We start from the raw sequence: 17,250 nt of genomic DNA, 5'->3' as shown, positions 1-17,250 counted from the left end.
GGCCCCTCCGTTACTCACCCCGATGATGCCTTTCGCCGCACATTCAGTTTGTGAAGCAGTTATTCGTACGGTTTCATTACCGCCATCACCAGCGCAAGTCTTCTCAAGGTTATCATCGTTGTATGTTTGTATGTTTCTCTCCTGTCTCGTGTCTCCCAGGATGATTCAGTCCTCATCACGATTACCAAGTATCTTAATATGTATATGCCTTAAAATTTCCACGCCAGCTTCCCTTGTTGCCTGCCTACCAGCTGCTAGCTAACCGTTGCCAGAAAATACCATGCCATGGTAAACCTACTCATATCGTGAGAGGCGCCTCATGGCAAACGCCAATGATGTACACGCCATATAAACAAAGGATAATAACCGGTTCCCGCTTGAGGCGAGGACTGAAAGTCAAGGTCGCCAAATTCCCCAACTCTCGCGTACTTCTCGCGGCCTTCGCCGTGACCAGATTGAAGAGAGCAAGCAGACCCCGAACTCACACCCTTGCCCTTCCGCCTGGTACCACTTAAAGAAATCGCTTTGAAGAGAAAACGCCTCCCCAAGTTGCCTCCCTCCTCCCACCCTCCCTTCATCCCTTTCCAGCCGTGTTCAGGTTCTTCCTCCCCTACCACACCAAACTGAAAGGAAAAGCCAAGAGAAAAGCAGCCCTTAACACCAGTGACGCCGGTTTTTGTATGCCCTTAGGCCACAACATAGATACACAGACTAAAGGCCAGAAGCAATGGTGCTGCTCCAGCTCAGGAGACCCCTTACCGACGACCCCTTGGACTCCGTGAACTTGGCTAGCAAGATGCCCACTGACAAGAACTCATACAATGCAGAGAATGGAAATGACTGGCCCTTGTCGGTTATAGCGCAGTCTCTAGAATCCGAACGTCGTAAGATCGTCGCTCCCTCCTTTTGCACGCCGCCCAATGATTTTAACAAGAAAGGACAGCCTGCGGATAGTCGAGCGCAGTTGATGTTGAATGGTGATTATGGTCAATATGGGTGACGCCCGAGAGGTCAAGTAGGTTAATAAGTCGACCTTTGTTGGCCAAGGTCGTTGCCTTGTTGTTCATCGTTTATGGCCTCATCCACCAAAGTCCCTCGCTATGAGAATCGGCGAGGGGCAACATTGGGCGGCATGCCGACGGGCTGATTAGGTATGCCAGCTCCCATACCGTAAGGGTTCATTTGGTGGCTGAATGGCTCAATGGCTTGCTGCATGTACGCACCATGATGGAGACCTTGCTGTGCTGTCACTGGACAGTCCTTGTGTGCGAGCAAAAGTGTCTTGAGATTGACCACTTCTTCTCGTAGCTGTGTTATTGTTGCAGTAAGGGCGTCATTCTCTTGACTGAACATCTCCACCTTCTGCTGAAGGTTAGCGAGCCACTGCTTCTTTCGCTGACGACATTTCAAAGCGGCAACCCTGTAGACAGTCAGTATCAAGTTTTGTCAAGTGGCCTACCAAAGGCAATTAATGCACACATACCTGTTTCGCTCCAAGAAATTCTTGCGCTTTTCTTCTTCCGTCATCTTGGACTTGGGACCCGTTCCATCATCCTTTCCAGGCTTGTCCTCATCTTCCGAACCTGAGTAATCCATGCCGTTGAGTGAAGATACCGATCCGTTCGTCTTGGTCTTTTTGCTGGCTGGAGCCTTGCCGAGGGCGTCGTCAGCCTTACGACGAGAACCGGTCGCCGGCGCGCCTGTGGAATTACGCTTCCCTTTGCCACGGGTATTGGGTCTGGCAAGTTCACTGTCGTCTGATCCGATGCTAACTTCACTAACACCACGTGCTGAGCTTCCTGCAATAGATGCGTTCCCATTCATCTGTGGTGAAGTGTTGACTGGCTCAACAGGAGGAGCAGGCGCTGTGTGCGGGTGAATTGGTGGAGGTGGGGGAGGCGCCGACACTACGTTATACGATTGGCTTGGTGGCTGGGATGCGTTTCGTCCCTGTGCTAACATGAAAAGACCATTTGCCGCGTCGTTATCATGCGGGTCAAAAGGTCCAGTTGGTGGCTTCGTCTCTGGCTTCAGAGGCGAAATGCCATTAGGGATATCGGAGGCTGGTTGTGACGTAATCGATGGCGGTTGTGGCTGTTGTTGTTGTTGTTGTTGTTGCTGTTGCTGTGCTGCGTGTTGTTGGGCCTGCGCTTGAGCTTGGGCCTTGGCGGCAGCGGCACTGATGGCGGTTCGGTGAAAGTCAATGGTTCCAGGCGTGGCAGCAGAGCCGGCAAGCTGTGCAAAGAGAGTCGAGTTAGGACTCGGGGCAGGGAACATAGACCCGCTACCACCAGGCGTCAATCCTGTTCTAAGGGAACTCTCGTTTGGTGTCGGGAAACCTCCGCGAATGTGGTCGCCGAAATAATCGGAGGTCGTAGGGCCCGACAGCATTGCCGGACTCAATGGGCCGGATCGCAACGAGTTGCTACCGCCCCAGGGGAAAGGTGTTGAGCCGGGTGGCAAGATGGATGATGGGGATGCTAGAGCGGCGACGGGCGGGAGTTTGGTACCGCCAGGAGTCTCGGGGGCACCGCCGAAAGATTGCTCAAAGGGATTCGGCTCCAGGCTGAGCGAACCACCGATGGGGTTCTGGGAGAAGTAGTCGGAAGGGCTGTTCGTAGACTGCTGTTGCGCGGGACGGGGAGGAGGCGCGAGTGGTTTGGCAGGTTCGGCATTGGTCGTCGTCGACTCGGATGGTTTCAGGGGAGGCTCATGCTTCGATTCGGGATGACCATCTAGGTGCAAGAAAAATTGAGTTGGCAACGATGTCTCTTTGGGTATATGGTGTATGAGGCTTTGACTCTTTTCTCTCTTCTTCCTCTTCCTCTTCTTCTTCTATCTCTCATGCCTCTCTGCAGGGACGGAACGCGGTACCTAGCAGACGGCAGACAAGGTGCTCGACAATGGGGGAATAGGTGATGACGGTCGGGACAGGGAAGCGACTCTACTCACCTAGTCGCGGTGGGGATGTCTTGTTGGATTGCTTGGGTGATTTGGACTCACCTCGGCCGGCGGCTCCAGTAGACGACCCCATGATGTCAATCCAAAACTTGCGGCGCCTTCGTGCTGCAATCGGGTGCGGGTGCGGATGCGAGCGACCAGAGGCCAGAGGGACACGACGGGGTGGAAAGGGAAAAACGCGGACGACTATGAGGTCACAAAAGCGCAAGAGAGAATGCGTAGGTAGAAGGCTGCACGCTTATGTTCGTAATGCAGCGTCTTTTCCGCCTCGCGGCTGCGTTGCTGGTATCGGGGATCGTAAATACCTTACGTAGTTCCTCGCGACCAGGTGTTTCGTGGGTGCGTGTGTGGAAGGAGAAAAGTGGAAGGTCAAGACTGGGACAAGACGTCAGGTATGACGTGGGAAAAGAGATGGCGCAAGGGAAATAAAAACGATGGGGCCCGCTCCCGTCTGCCCACGACCCAGTGAGTAAGCACTGCGTAGCCAGCTGCCAGAGGTGCCAATCAGGGCAACCAGAGGGCAGCGACGACCGAGGACTGAAAGTCGGGTTGAAGATACCCGACCCCCCCCCCCCTTGCCCCCTGCTTGGCGGGTTATTACTAAAGAAGGGCCAAGGGGTCTGTTTTTGCCCGCTTTTGGGGGACTGCACAGCATGAAAGCAAGCGCGCGACAAGGCAAAGAGAAACTTGACAGGACCACGACAGAATGCCAAAAAGAATTCCGACAAGGCGAGAATAGAGGGCCTTCAGATTTGGCAGCTCGGAACGCTACGTTTGGGGCTAGGGAAGAAACCGCACAAAACTCGGTTGGTGGGAGGGAAAAGTGGAATGGATGAGGGATCAGAAAAGTGTGAAATGGGCCTGCATCTTGCGCACTGTAAAACCCGTGGCCGACCACTGGGAGGCTGTTACTAGTGCAGACTTCGGGAATGGTTCTTCCTGTAACAAGACAGCCAAACAGGAGGCTGCGAGAAACAACCGCCGACTGGGACCTGAGTGGGACACACTCCACGGTACGAGCATGCACAGTCTCAAACTGAAAGGATGGACTGTACCATAAGGTATGTGTTGTCTTGGGTGTATGTCCCATCAATCGGTTCTTCCATCTCAGCAATTCGGGATCTTCAAGATAGCATACTGGTACCCAACAGGCTGGAAAAGCTGGATAGTTGAGGTGTAGCTCATCCCTTTCCCTATTCCCTTCTTGGGGATAAGGCATGTCTACCTACTATACAACATGATGTCTTGATTACGGTCTCTCATCTTCACTAGCAATGTGCTGTCGGCTTTAGATTGTGTACGGCAGTGCAGTAATGGAGTAACTTGTTGACTTTGGAATCGATTCAATCTGCCTCAGGACTGCCTGGGTCAGGGTATCTCTGCGCCCACAGTCGAGGAATGATGTCGACGAGTGTATGATGAAGGTCTCCCAGGAAATCCCAAAAGAATGGATGTTGTACTTGAACCCACTACCTAAGTAGAATTAGACCGTCACAAAAGCCGACAGCAGCTGAGGCTGATTCATCCTCTCATTAACGACAACAGGAGCATATGCACAATTGCAATCGCGCACCGGCAGCGCATCTTGAAATACCGGTATTATTCGCGTTCCATGTCATAAACCGTTGAGGTGGGCAAAATGCCGCTGGCTCGTGGGACTGCTTCCACAGCGTTTGTGCGTGCGATCCCTCAGGCCGTCCAATTCGGGACATGCCTTGTGATGTCAACCACGGCATTGGCTGCAGGTCTGCCATGGCAGGCAATTATTGCCAAAATGTCCCGGGCCATCTTTCCCTCGATATCACCAACTTGAAATTATCTCATACATTGTTACTCTGCATCTTTCTTTGCATCTTGAGTTCCACCACCGGCAGCAATCTCTCATGGGAAAAGCCGCAAAGGATATCGGCCTAGGGGCTCCTAAGTCCTAACTACGGTGATGCTCCCAGCCGGCGATACCCAAAGATATTTGAGTGTAAGCAGCTTTTGGCACGGTGCCTTGAGGTATCGGATCCACCGCACACGAGCTTCTGGCGCTCATTTTGCATCCTTGGCTTGCAGACAGAAAGGGAAAACACGCAACCAGCCCGAAGACTTCAGCGAGACCCCTGTGTGCTTGACTCGTCCGTCCGACAACAAGTGGGAGACGAATGCGATGGGTGCTGGCTGCTGGATGGTTTCAACCGACACGCGAACGGGAGCGGTTCTCGCCAGTCTCAACGACGCCGGGAGCAGATTTGCTAGCGGTGTCGCACTTTTCGCCTCTCCCCCCAAGACACCACACCCATTTCCCAGCCCGTTACGAAGACACTCCCCCATCAACCCATCACTGAGAGAGCATGTTTTCATATCTTCAGTCGTATCTCGAAGTTCGGGATTTCAAATCCTGTTCACGTGGTCAGAAACGATGCACGTTAGGTAAGTAGTCTTACTCTCGACCTTTTGGACAAAAAGGGAACTCGAAAGATCACGATATATCCGTGGGTATGAGGTTGGCTCTCGTGCCAAGGCCATTTTACCTATACTCACCCTCTTTCAAAGGGTGGGGGAAAAAACGCCCGGACAGTTAGAAACATCTGGACAATCTTAGCGTATACACCTATTCCTTTTTATTAGTGAAACGTATACAAATCGAAAACAAACTTTTTTTTTGATTTTTTTCTCATTGGTAAGTATTCCTGCCATATAATTTTGTACTATATTAATTCTCATCATTTTTCTAAATCGCTATATTATAATAGGCTGAGATGCATATGCTCAGACAGTCAAACCTACAAAAGATAGGATAATATTCTGCTTGCAAAGCAGAATTCGGAATGCATACTATATAGCCAATGCTAACCTGTGACACTACCTCTCCTTAAAGTAAAGTTATTTTTCAATAATCTTCAATATAAGGCTTCAACCCCGGCCTTATTTTTGAAAGTGACAATGTCACGAAGGATTTATCGCAATGCGATGGCTTATATAACACTACTTGAAAATGCAACTTCTTGCTAAGTTGAACATTTTCCAATGGGCCAATAGATATGATAGCCTAGTCATCTATCATAGCTATATAAGACTACTTGAGCAACCAAACTGCCAGCTTTGGTTACTTGTATCCATTTGCAAGAACATAGTCTAGTTAGTGTAGTGGTCTGCCACCACCGTAACAATTCTTACTAAAAATACTTTTAATTATATTAGAAGTGTTATAAAGCTTTACTAAAGAAGCAACTTTATTTTCTACGGAATTATTATCTTTATAAAGTAAAATTAATATTATGATTAGCTTAATACCAAATTCTAAAACAAGTAATACGAAAAATATTCCGTATTATATTATTAGTATTATATTCTGTTAACGTGTGGCTAGTACTATGCCTTATAACTGCCTTGTACTACTTTGTAGTATAGAAGGCTGATTGAACTATTCCTTCTATAAAATTAGTCTACTTAAGCTCCACAGAACGTACTAGAATATAGAAGTTTTGCCATTGTATTCTGGGATTCTCTAACTTGTTCAGCATTCCTTCTAGACTGATTTGTCATCATAGAATGTACCAGAAGCTCATAGATTCAGTTCATTCTTTTTATGGTATAGTATTCCTACAAGCACTTCTATCAACTTACAGAAGCTCCTACACTCTGGAAGCTTTTAAATACTTAACCTTCGTGTATATAAAGATCTCTTCTTTTCTTTAATCAATCACTTCTTAAGCAAGTAAGCAAGCAAGAACAATTCAAGCAATATAATACAGTCTACTCTTATAATCCAGAGTTTACTATAATTGTTGTTTCTCATAGTGCAAAATCTACTGTGCTCTTTTATCTTAAAAGCAGAGTTCTATTTAAGATCTTTTTAACAACATCTCTCTATTATCTTTGCTACTACGCTGCTTTCTTCAGCACTGCTGTCGTACTTCCTACTGCTTCCGCTCTGCTCTGCTACTTGTTACGGCGCTAGCGGACTACTACATCACTAGGCTATGTTCCAAAAGGATACAAGTAACCGAAGCTGGCAATTTGGTCGCTTAAGTGGTCTTATATAGTTGTGATGGCAGTTAAGAGGCACAACTGCAAGACTGCCATCAGACTACTAGTGCATAGTTTACTGTAGCATCTTTATACTGGTGCTATTATTATAGGCCAGTTAAGGCATCATAGCAAACAGTAATAATTGCAACTACTATTTAATATAAGTAACTTAAGTTGCTCTACAAATACAATATATAGTATTTAAAAGCGTTCTGAAAAATAATATTAAAAAAAGAATCAAAAGCTAAAAGCTTGCCCAATAGGCAAACTTCTTATAGAAGCTCTCTTATCTTATTAAAGGATCTACAAGTATGTCACAGCGTAACCAGAGGGCACGTTATGTACGATTTGATTATCTTGGACTAAGAATAAGAAGCTGAAGAGAGAATGAATTCCAAAAGGGAAGGCTCGATGTCAGAGCTGGGTTTTATACCCAGACTGCAGGCGACAACCAGTGACAGCCAAACCCGTGAATGAATGACCTAATTGAACAGCACCCATGTGAATGAGAGCCTTGATGGCAGGCATGCGACAGCTCAGATGGTGCCAGCCGTCACAAAGTAGATCTCTTAGCTGTATCGCTGAGAGTCGCGCCCGTGACGCGACTTAGGTAACCGCTTTTGATTATGTGGCCGTATGAGTAGCCCAGTCACATGTGACTGGGCACTCTATGGGTCTATGTAATTTATACTCATTATACATACATCCGTTATTAAAAACTAAAGGAAAAGTAAAATAAATAGAAGCGTATTATAAAGAGCAAGATTCCTAATATTAATAATGATTTATACATACGGGCGTTTGAAAAATGTTTCTTTAAAATAAAGTAAAAGGAATTTATTCTTCTTAATTGTACTTATGTTCTATAAATTTATAATGAAAAATTACAACTCTCCTTTTTTTAATACTTAACGCTCTATTATAATATTCCGCAATGTAATAAAATCTTTATAAAATATAATACTAAATAAAGAAAATCTTCTACTACTTAGCAATGAAATTAAATTTATTAATATTCATAACCCTACTCTCATAAATATATCGAAAATTTCCTTCTTAATATCAATATTCAAAAGAATAACGACAACGAAAATACAATTAAATAATTAAAGCTATCCACCTTACTTATTCTACCCAATAATATCCTCTTTCTAATAATACTACAAACTAGATTAATGATAATAATGATCTACTCTAGTAATACCACTCTAATAATAATAAAAACTAACATATACCAAAATTAGTTGTTTAATTAACGCTTAGAAAATTAAGTAAGCTAAATAATAAAATAAAAAAATAAAAAGGCATCGTCAGAAGTATAACCTCTTTTGTCACAGGTTGACATTGGCTATATAGTGTGCATTCCGAGTTCTGCCTTGCAAGCAGAACATCGTCCTATCTTTTGTAGGTTTGGCCGTCCGGGCATATGCACCCCAGCCTGTCACAGTATGTTCTGCTTAAACGGTGGGTTCGATTCCCGACCGTGGCAATTTCGAGGGCGATTTTGGGATACTCTTGTCGGCACTTAGTCGAGCACAGCTCCTAAGAATGCAATGACAATTGAGGACCATGTATGCAAATCGAAGAGTACCGAAATGCCACGTATCGGCCCATTGGAAAATGTCCAACTTAGCGGGAAGTTGCATTTTCAGGTAGTGCTATATAAGCTGTCGTATTGCGATAAATCCTCCGCGACATTGTCGCCCTCGGAAATGGGGCCGGGGCCGGGGCCTTATCTTGAAGATTATTGAAAGATAACTTCGCTTTAAGGGGAGGTAGTGTCACAGGTTGACATTGGCTATATAGTGTGCATTCCGAGTTCTGCCTTGCAAGCAGAACATCGTCCTATCTTTTGTAGGTTTGGCCGTCCGGGCATATGCACCCCAGCCTGTCACATCTTTCATCTATACTAATACCAATATCTCCTTTCTCATTTGTGCTAGCGACTGTACTACTACCTCCAGCACCTACATCACTTATTGAGAACGTTACAAAACCTCTCTTAACGTAATCAGTTAGTCTACATTAAATCTTTTATAAGTCTGGATATAAATGCTTCATATCTACATGATGCTAAAACTGAATTTATTATAAGATTCCAATTGAAATAGTGTATTTCATAACTTAGGTATGCCAAGGCTGTCCTGGGGTTTTTAACTGTCTGGGCGTTTTTTCCCTCACCCTCTTTCAGAGGGTGGGTATAGGTAAAATGGCCTTGGCACGAGAGCCAACCTCACACCCACGGGTAGCCGCCCGGATGTCAACAGCCAGTGGTCTCGAATCACCGGTAATCAAGAACCAGAACCTCACCGCTCTGGGCCATATCATGGCTTGCATGGACAACGGGTACCACACCACACAGTATGTCGTGGAGTGAGGAGGACGAGCAGGAGAGAAATGTTGCAAGAGTGGGGCACCTGTGGCAAACTGTGTTTATCTTCCATCCAATCACGGACTTCCATTGCATCTCTATCATTCCCACCCTCACCACACAAACATGCCGTCCTCTCCCTCGCGACTCGCGAGGCCCTGTCGGTAGGTTGCTCCCGGACACCCCCCAAATTGTCACGCGAAGGGACATTGCGTCAGACGCTAGACTGGCGCGCAATTTCCTCCACGTCGAAATGCTTTTGTTTATTAGGGTTCGCATTTTTGATATTTATTCGCAGCCCCCCATTTTTGCTCTTGCCGCTCCTTATTTTCCATCCATCCAAATCAACGCACCCTTCCGCTGGTCCGCGCTTGTTCGTTTCGTCCCGTCAGGTCAGGATGAGTTGGATTCACGGTGCTGCCCAAAAGACACATCGACAAAGCAGCCAACAAACATCCAGTGCTCACAAAGTATACGATTTGATAGTACGCTGCAGCACGTCTCATGTACACTTACACCACTCAATTGGCGATCGTCAGAAGCATTCCCTTTTGTGTTCGATCGGTCGATTTCACCGTGCCCTATTCCGGGAGCGCAGACGTCCATTGTCAGATTTCCAGCGACAGGAACAAGGGTGGCGCTGGTTTTGTCCGACTTCATTGACACCAATGACGTAAGGGTGGGCGGGACAGAATGAATGATGGAATTGGTGGTCTTGAGAAAAGCGAGGTCTTCTCATACGGCAGAATTCGCACCGTGTTGAAAAGTTCCCAATTCTCATTGCAACCACTGAATTCCGCTTGGCTCTGCAACTCTGCAACTGCAACTCTTTCTGCCAGCAACAACAACAACCTGAACAACTGGTCCAGGCCAGCTGCCAGTTGCCGTGGTTCCCATTTTGTCTCCTCTCGCGGTCGCCCATTCGCCAGGCTAGAATCTAAGTTTGGGAAGATAAACAGATCCGTCGCGCGGCTCTGGGAAAATATCGAATATCACCACAAAAGTGGGCTCGCGTGCTCCATCCAGTATCGACAAAAGGCCCGCAGTTGTTATCGGATTCTGGCGCGGTCATCGGGAAACCTGGCGCCCTGTGTTGTTCATACGCCGCAAGCTCTGTGGTACAGTATAGTCTTCAGGGAATGGGGATGGATGGGCTTTCAACTTGGGGGCATGAACCGTGTGTTGTCCTCGAGGTTTGCCAGTTAAGCCAAGTAGTCTGGCAGTCAACCCCTTTTTTTACCTTTCCTTTCCTCTGACTTTCCCGTACCCCCCTAACTAGACCCCCGGTGCCCCTATGACGCACTTGCATGGAAATTGGGCATGCACGCTGCACTGCATGGACGCACCAAGCGGCGCCACTTGGCCCGCGCGACCGTGACTTTGAAGCGAAAAAGGCTTCATTCAGCCGCTCTCATTGGCTTTTCCTCTCTTTCACTTGTTTCGTTCCAGTCTCCAGCAGGCCAGCACAGGCACACAACCGCAGACCCAAAGACCCAACGCTCCAGGAACTGAACACAAAAGACACCCATCCACGTTTTCTTGACAGATCTTGACTCTTGCTCTGAACGAGCCTGTTCCCTAACAATTGGTCATCCCTCATGGCGTCTGCTTGGTAATTGAGCGAGAGAGATCTGGATCCCGCACCTTTGGCGTCTTCTCACGGCTTAACGATGAGGGATTGGCTAACAAGCTATTGAAAATTGCGGGTCCAGGGTACATAGCGCGTTTCGGCCTTTCAAACCAACGGTCGACAACTTCCAGAACAGTACGACAAGTACGCCGGACCGGTACTGATAATTCACCACAGACAACCGCTGGAATAATCCCCGGGCGAATCAGCTTCCTTTTTCGAACTTTTCTCTGATGGCACCTCACTATGCAACCACGACCGCACGGTAAGGAAAAAGACAACAATGGGACGAAAAATGGGAGAAATGACCGGTTTGGGCATGAGTCTCCGATGCCGACCTTTTTGCTGGTCATAGTAGTCATGGGAAATATGGACATCAACACAGCACGAAAAAAAAACATATCATCCCATCATGTTCCAGCCTTCAGCTTGGCCCGCTGGAACGTCAAGGACTAGGGAAGAGCAACCGGCCACCTTGCTTAGTTTGGTCCTCGCCAACTTCGCTTTCGTCAAAAGCTCCAGAGCATCCCGACTTTTCGCACTGATTGGATGGTTCCGGATTGCAGCGCTTGAAAGGAAGAGGTGCCGCCCTCTTCCGGTGCGGGGATGGCCGCGCCGCTGGAGACGGAGGCCGGCTCCCCGATGTTGGCACACCTCTCCCCTCCTTTCAGCGGCCGGCACCTGACCAAGGCCGGCGTACCGTGTGGTGAATGAAGTCACCGTACCGACTGAGAGAGGGGGTGAAGGGCAATCCAGCCGCACAAACAATAGTGCTCTGCAAGTGCTGTTGGACGCTGTCGATCTCATCCATTTTCCCTCGGCTTCTCTTTTATTCTCCCCGGAGCGCTGGCCTACACTACACTATAGCAGAGAGGTTGGAAGCCTATCACGAGCTCGCTGTTGCGTTGCAGAGACTCTTGACTTGGTGTTGATGCGAAATCTCACAAGTGCGTTTGATGAGAGAAGAAGACCTGGAAAACATGAGATCCTGTCATTTGATGAACGACGTCCTAATTGCTAACAGCTTGCAATAGCCGCACGAAAAAAAAGAAAAAAAAAAAAAAAAAAAAAAAGCCTAGCAGCCAAAATAGTGCCAAAGACCCTGTGGGGGTACACAGGTCCAAAGCGAACTTCACGACAGATGGTCAACGTCGAAAGTTGCTGAAGCTCAACCCAAGGTGGTTCACGCAGTAATTTGAAAACATCAAACAAGAGGTAATCCGAAAAACTGTCAGCCAACTACATACGTAGTAGAGCCGCCGACGTCAGTCAAAGAAGACCTTTCCAGGGACCACCGATGACTTGCCGTTAGAGGTAATCATAGGGCTGAATCTTACTTTCAGATCTCAAGTGGTGACGGGTTGACCCTGGCGGTTACGCCCTTAGCCGAACTCCTCGGTTGATCTTAACACCCCAATGACCATATTTAGGTGCTGAATCTGTTCGCCTACCTTCTAAGCTCATGTCGAGCAGATATCAGGCATAGAATTTCTCGCATCGTGTGTCCAGAATTTCTTCTCAGAAATGAAATCTGTAGGCCTGCGACTTGATCGCAACCGAAGGAGAACGAGATCAGATGGTCGGCTCTTTGGTTACAGAGAACATTCAAACCGCGTGACACCACTCAGCTGTCTGAGAGCAAGAACACCCAACCAACCGAGTCCATCGTTCATAGTCAAGCAGTGAGCATCAATGCTGACTTCACGGGCAACATTAGAGAGAGCTTCTTCACAGGTTCATCCCAGAGCTCCGAGTTCCTCGCCACTAGGGATAGATCTCTTCCACTCAGTTTCATTTAAACTAACAAAACCAACCAGCATCACTTATCACTACGGTCTCCGGGTACATGGGCCAAACCTTCACAAGCTACTCGCAACCGCCTGCGACGATGGCTTCACCCGGAACCCGTGCCTAGGAGCATGCACCCTCACGCCCTTCTCATTCTCAATCACCACCTCCCTGGCATCCAAACTCACCAACTTGCCAACATCCCTATGAGCCTGCCCCGACCCGCTATCCGTCGGCCACACCTCCACCACCGTCCCCTTCCTCAGGCCATGCAACTTTACAATCGCCTCTCCAACATCCACCCCCTTTGTTTCCAAGTCCTTCTCATTCCACCCCGCACCAAGAATCATCTCCTGCGCCTTATCGCCCTTGACCGTTGTGATCAGGGGGCCGTCCTTCTGAGGAGGCTTGGTCTTGGTAGTCTCGCCAACAGCCACCCTGAACCTCTCCACCCACTTCCACACCCTCGGAAACTTCTCCTCGCTAAACTGCTCCTTCGGCAACGCGCCCGGTAAGCTCTTGACCCAGTGCAGCACAAACACTGCTTCAATGTCCGCCAGCCCCGGCTTCTGGGTGTCCTTTAGAATCCAGTCACGTCCATCGGCAAGCACCGTCGTCTCCAGCATCTGGCAGTAATCTCTGAGATCCGCGAGCGCCTCGGGACCTAGCGCTGCCATGTCTTCCTTGGCGAACTTGGGGGGAGCGCCGCCTCCCGTGGCAAGCTCGGCGCGATCAGCAAGGAATTTGGGGTCGCGCAAGAGGGGGTTGTCCAAGGAAAACAAAAGCTGCGCGGCGCGCGAGAAGAGACCGCCGTCTATGGAGTAGTGCGAGAGGAGACGCTCAAGGGCGAGGCCGTCGGTTCCAGGGGCCGCGGAGAGTTTGGGTTGAGAGGAGGACGGAAGATCAAGTTCTTCGAGTTTGGACAAGATCAGGCGCGTGTCGAGGTAGACATCCTTGCCGATGGAGAGGAGGGGGATGCGGCGGTACTTGATTCCCAAAAGGGAGGAGAGGTCAGGGCGGGGGAGTATCATTGGTTGGAGCTGTGTTTTTTTGTGTAAGTGATGTGACATGGTGACAAGGTGAGAAGTGTAGAAAGATAGGGGATTCCGGGAGTTACACCCGCGATGATGGGACAGATAGAAGGGGACTTACACATTGGGTGTACGGAATGCCACGTAGGTGAAGATACCAGACTAACCGTTTGGCATAGGGGGAGAACGGATAGTGGTATAAGACGATGGGCGGCTGTTGCGAGCCGGAAGTTGACGAAGACGACATGATTGCAGCGTGAGTGTGTAGTGCCGTTTGATGATATGTGGTCTCCTGTCTGTCAAAGAAAGCAAGAGTGAGTGTAATGTAAGCTGTTGTAAGTGGACTGACAATTTTCAGTTGAAAAGATGAATTGGTCAGTCAGGTTTGAATTAGTATTCAAACCGGATATCTCAACGAAAACGATGGTCAAGTCGTTGTTGTGCCGTTTTGATGGTGATGGGACTTATACCGCCATTGTCCTCACTAGATACCTGGGTACCGCGGAGACATTTCGTACCTCGGCTCGCAACCGCGGGGCAATAACCTCCCCCAAGCTTCGTTTCAAAAGTCCACTCTCGTCTCTGGTTCGATCTGCGCACTCGTGGACTGGTATTTGAAATCGAACGGAAATCGAATAACAGTCGAGTTTCAAACTCGCATGAGTTTCCCGTCATTAATGCCAGACCAAGAGATTTGCCAGGTAATTGTTGTGATGCTGAGTTTTGGTGTTGTTGTGTTGTGTTCAGGGGTTGGAGTAGCCTCAACACTAAGAAAGCCAAAACACCAAGATCGTTCATCACCAGGCCAAACACTCAGAACGATATCAAATCTCGAGTGGAAAACTTCTTCGCATTGAGCTAATCAAATAGAATTTAGGTCCAGTTTTGTGGGAGATGTTTTGAGAAAGAGCGTCTCTCCATTAGCCTTATGCCACCATCACTCCTGCCTCCTTTGCCGGCTGCCACATGGCGTGCCTCATCTGGTTACAATTTTTCAACGTCCTCGGCGGAAAGGCACGAAAGTCCAATGGTGAAAAAGGGACCAGTTTCCATCAAGAGAATCGATAAACTCCAACATGTCCTCTTCAACCACTGGGCGTAGAGCATTTGCATACCTAACGACTTGGAGCTCACACGACATCTGTTGACAAGATTCGCGTACTTGAGGTTGTGCAACATCTCAACGGCACGGTAACAGTACGATGCTGTTCTTTCGGGTTGCTCCTGCTGAACCGCATCCCGCGCGCAGATTTCCGGTTATGTGGTTGTCCTTCCGTCTTGTGATGGTGACAATGAGCTGGACACTTTTGACCACACCGGTAGGTCCTTTGCCTCACAAGTCCAAGGTGCACCTTCCTACAAAGTTCTGATCGGTAGTATGCAACAACTTGCACAGGGTATGACAGAAGCCGACCAGAATGTCAAGCGAAGATGTAGGATTCTTTAAGTTTTCCTTCTGGACGTACTCGTCCACGTTTGGGAATGCATTCAATATCATTAACAAGAGTTATCTGTCTCGAACCGCATCTACGTATGAATATCCTAGGAAATATTACCTCCCATATACTTTGCTGCTCCCTCGCTCTCCTTACCTACACGTACCATACCTAATACCCATACTACTTCAACAATGGACCACAGTACCGACGAGGAATCCAGAATCGGGGCCGATGGTGCCAAGGATATCCGGGAGGAGAAACCTGAGAAACCGTTGTCATCTAGGAACAACGATCCTCCCCAAGAACGCCATATCACCTGGCTCGATACCCTCCGGCACTATGAAGGTGCTCTAGACAGAAAGCTCGGCATCGAAGCCCGCGCAGTCCAGAGAAAGACACCGGAAGATCGCGACCCTCAATACGCTGTATGGCACAACCAAGCCGTCATGTTTCTGCTCTGGATGAGCTCGACCCTGAATCTAGCCTGCTTTGCAACTGGCTTCCTGGGCACGGCACTCGGACTGGATCTGAGAACATCACTCACTATCATCACCACAGCCGCATTCCTAGGGAGTGCCGTTCCTGTAGGTCTCACTCAGGACAGATCTTGCAACCCTTCTCCTCAGTATAGGTACTGACAATATGCAAAACCTAAAGGGATGGTGTGCCACCCTAGGCCCCAGCACCGGCCTCCGCCAAATCTCCATCTCCCGCTACTCCCTCGGCTGGTGGCCGTCGAAAGCAGCCGCGATCCTCAACGTGATTGGGCAAATCGGCTGGTCATCTGTCGGCTCGATCACCAGCGGCCTTGCCCTCGCCGCCGTCTCGGACGGCGCCATCCATCTCGAGATCGGCGTGGTCCTGTCCACTGCCATCAGCTTCGTCGTCTCCATAATCGGCCTCAAAGCCGTGTTTGCGTACGACAAGTTCGCGGGCTTGGTGATGGCGTTTGTTTTTATAACCCTGTACACCGAAGCCGTACCCGCCGTTCAACAGTCCCAATCCCACTCCCAAGCCCAAGCCCAACCCACCACCCCCCTCCAATCTGTTCTGTCGGGCCCAGCAAAGACAGCCGCCTCCCTGAAACTCTTCTCAGTAGTCTACGGCTCCTCCGTCTCCTGGGCCTCCATCGTGGCAGATTACTACGTCGAATACCCCGTCTCTACCTCCCGCATCAAGATCTTCCTGCTCACCACGCTCGGTCTGGCCCTCCCCACTTGCTTCGCCATGTCTCTTGGCGCCGTCGTCTCTTCGGCTCTTTCTTCCCGTCCAGCCTGGTCTGCCGCGTACAACACCGGCGGCATCGGTTTTCTGATCCAGACCATCATTTACCCCACCGGCCTCGCCAAGTTTTTGCTCGTGCTGCTCGCCTTCTCGGGTATAGCGACGAATTCCATCTCGTTTTATAGCGCGAGTCTGTCCATCCAGCAGTTTTCGAGGAAGCTGGCGGTTGTGCCGCGGTTCATTTGGACTGTGGGCTTGCTCATAGCCGTGGTGCTGCTGTCCCTGGTCGGGAGGGATAAGTTGCTGGTGTTCTTGCAGAACTTCCTGGGCCTGTTGGGGTGCTGGGTAACGAGCTTTGTGGCTGTTATGGTGGTGGAGCATTATCTTTTTCGGCATGGGTTGCGGAGGTGTTGTGCTGATTATGACCTGGAGGCGTGGGATACGAGGGAAAAAATGCCGGTGGGGGTTGGGGGTGGGCTGGGGTTCGTGGCGGGGATTGTGGGTGGGCTTTTGGGATTCAGTTCGAGTTGGTATACAGGCGTTGTGGCGAAGTTGATTCCGGGGGGACAAGAGGATGGAACGGGAGTGAGAAGGTATGGGGATGTGGGCTTTGAGATGGCGTTTTTGTGCGCGGTGGTGGTGTTTATCCCAGCGAGATGGGTGGAGAGGAGGGTAATAAGGCGGTAATGGAGGAGGGATGTGCGTTGGTTTGTTCGCTCGTTTGTAATGTTTTGCTTCGTGATACTCTTGTTGTCGTACACTCTTTTTTCCTGAGAACCTAACAAG

General features: G+C 49.1%; 4 protein-coding genes across 4 annotated transcripts; 2 read left to right on the top strand and 2 right to left on the bottom strand.

The window, feature by feature from the left end:
• Window positions 1–131: 131 nt before the first annotated feature.
• On the bottom strand, window positions 132–3,308 carry SMAC4_04034 (uncharacterized protein). The gene is made up of 3 exons (XM_003348141.2): window positions 2,953–3,308; window positions 1,484–2,735; window positions 132–1,420 (listed from the first exon to the last, which is right to left on the bottom strand). Exons 1-3 carry the CDS (start codon window positions 3,032–3,034, stop codon window positions 1,099–1,101), a joined length of 1,656 nt encoding a protein of 551 aa, XP_003348189.1. The 5' UTR covers window positions 3,035–3,308; the 3' UTR covers window positions 132–1,098.
• Window positions 3,309–3,793: 485 nt separating this feature from the next.
• Window positions 3,794–4,021, top strand: SMAC4_13241 (uncharacterized protein; the record flags this gene model as incomplete). The annotated part of the gene is made up of 1 exon (XM_066091327.1): window positions 3,794–4,021. The coding sequence occupies one exon, from the start codon at window positions 3,794–3,796 to the stop codon at window positions 4,019–4,021; it is 228 nt and encodes a 75-aa protein (XP_065946101.1).
• Window positions 4,022–12,473: 8,452 nt separating this feature from the next.
• SMAC4_04035 (uncharacterized protein) lies at window positions 12,474–14,567 on the bottom strand. The gene is made up of 2 exons (XM_003348142.2): window positions 13,923–14,567; window positions 12,474–13,810 (listed from the first exon to the last, which is right to left on the bottom strand). The coding sequence occupies exons 1-2, from the start codon at window positions 14,046–14,048 to the stop codon at window positions 12,842–12,844; spliced, it is 1,095 nt and encodes a 364-aa protein (XP_003348190.1). The 5' UTR covers window positions 14,049–14,567; the 3' UTR covers window positions 12,474–12,841.
• Window positions 14,568–15,003: 436 nt separating this feature from the next.
• Window positions 15,004–17,151, top strand: SMAC4_04036 (uncharacterized protein; the record flags this gene model as incomplete). The annotated part of the gene is made up of 2 exons (XM_003348143.2): window positions 15,004–15,824; window positions 15,898–17,151. The coding sequence occupies exons 1-2, from the start codon at window positions 15,432–15,434 to the stop codon at window positions 17,149–17,151; spliced, it is 1,647 nt and encodes a 548-aa protein (XP_003348191.2). The 5' UTR covers window positions 15,004–15,431.
• Between the last annotated feature and the right edge of the window lie 99 nt (window positions 17,152–17,250).

This window comes from Sordaria macrospora, chromosome 2 (genome assembly GCF_033870435.1).
Source record: "Sordaria macrospora chromosome 2, complete sequence".
NCBI classification, from domain to species: Eukaryota; Fungi; Ascomycota; class Sordariomycetes; order Sordariales; family Sordariaceae; genus Sordaria; species Sordaria macrospora.
The sequence above is the reverse complement of the archived record's forward strand: the minus strand, read 5'-3'. Positions and strand labels throughout refer to the sequence as shown.

Excerpts from the sequence above, each read along its gene's own strand:
- SMAC4_04035 (XM_003348142.2), bottom strand. The coding sequence starts at position 14,048 with ATGTCGTCTTCGTCAACTTCCGGCTCGCAACAGCCGCCCATCGTCTTA. Across the intron at positions 13,811-13,922 it reads GCATTCCGTACACCCAATGT|CTCCAACCAATGATACTCCC; the intron begins GTAAGTCCCCTT and ends AAAAAAACACAG.
- SMAC4_04034 (XM_003348141.2), bottom strand. The coding sequence starts at position 3,034 with ATGGGGTCGTCTACTGGAGCCGCCGGCCGAGGTGAGTCCAAATCACCC. Across the intron at positions 2,736-2,952 it reads GACATCCCCACCGCGACTAG|ATGGTCATCCCGAATCGAAG; the intron begins GTGAGTAGAGTC and ends TCTTGCACCTAG. Across the intron at positions 1,421-1,483 it reads AATTTCTTGGAGCGAAACAG|GGTTGCCGCTTTGAAATGTC; the intron begins GTATGTGTGCAT and ends GACTGTCTACAG.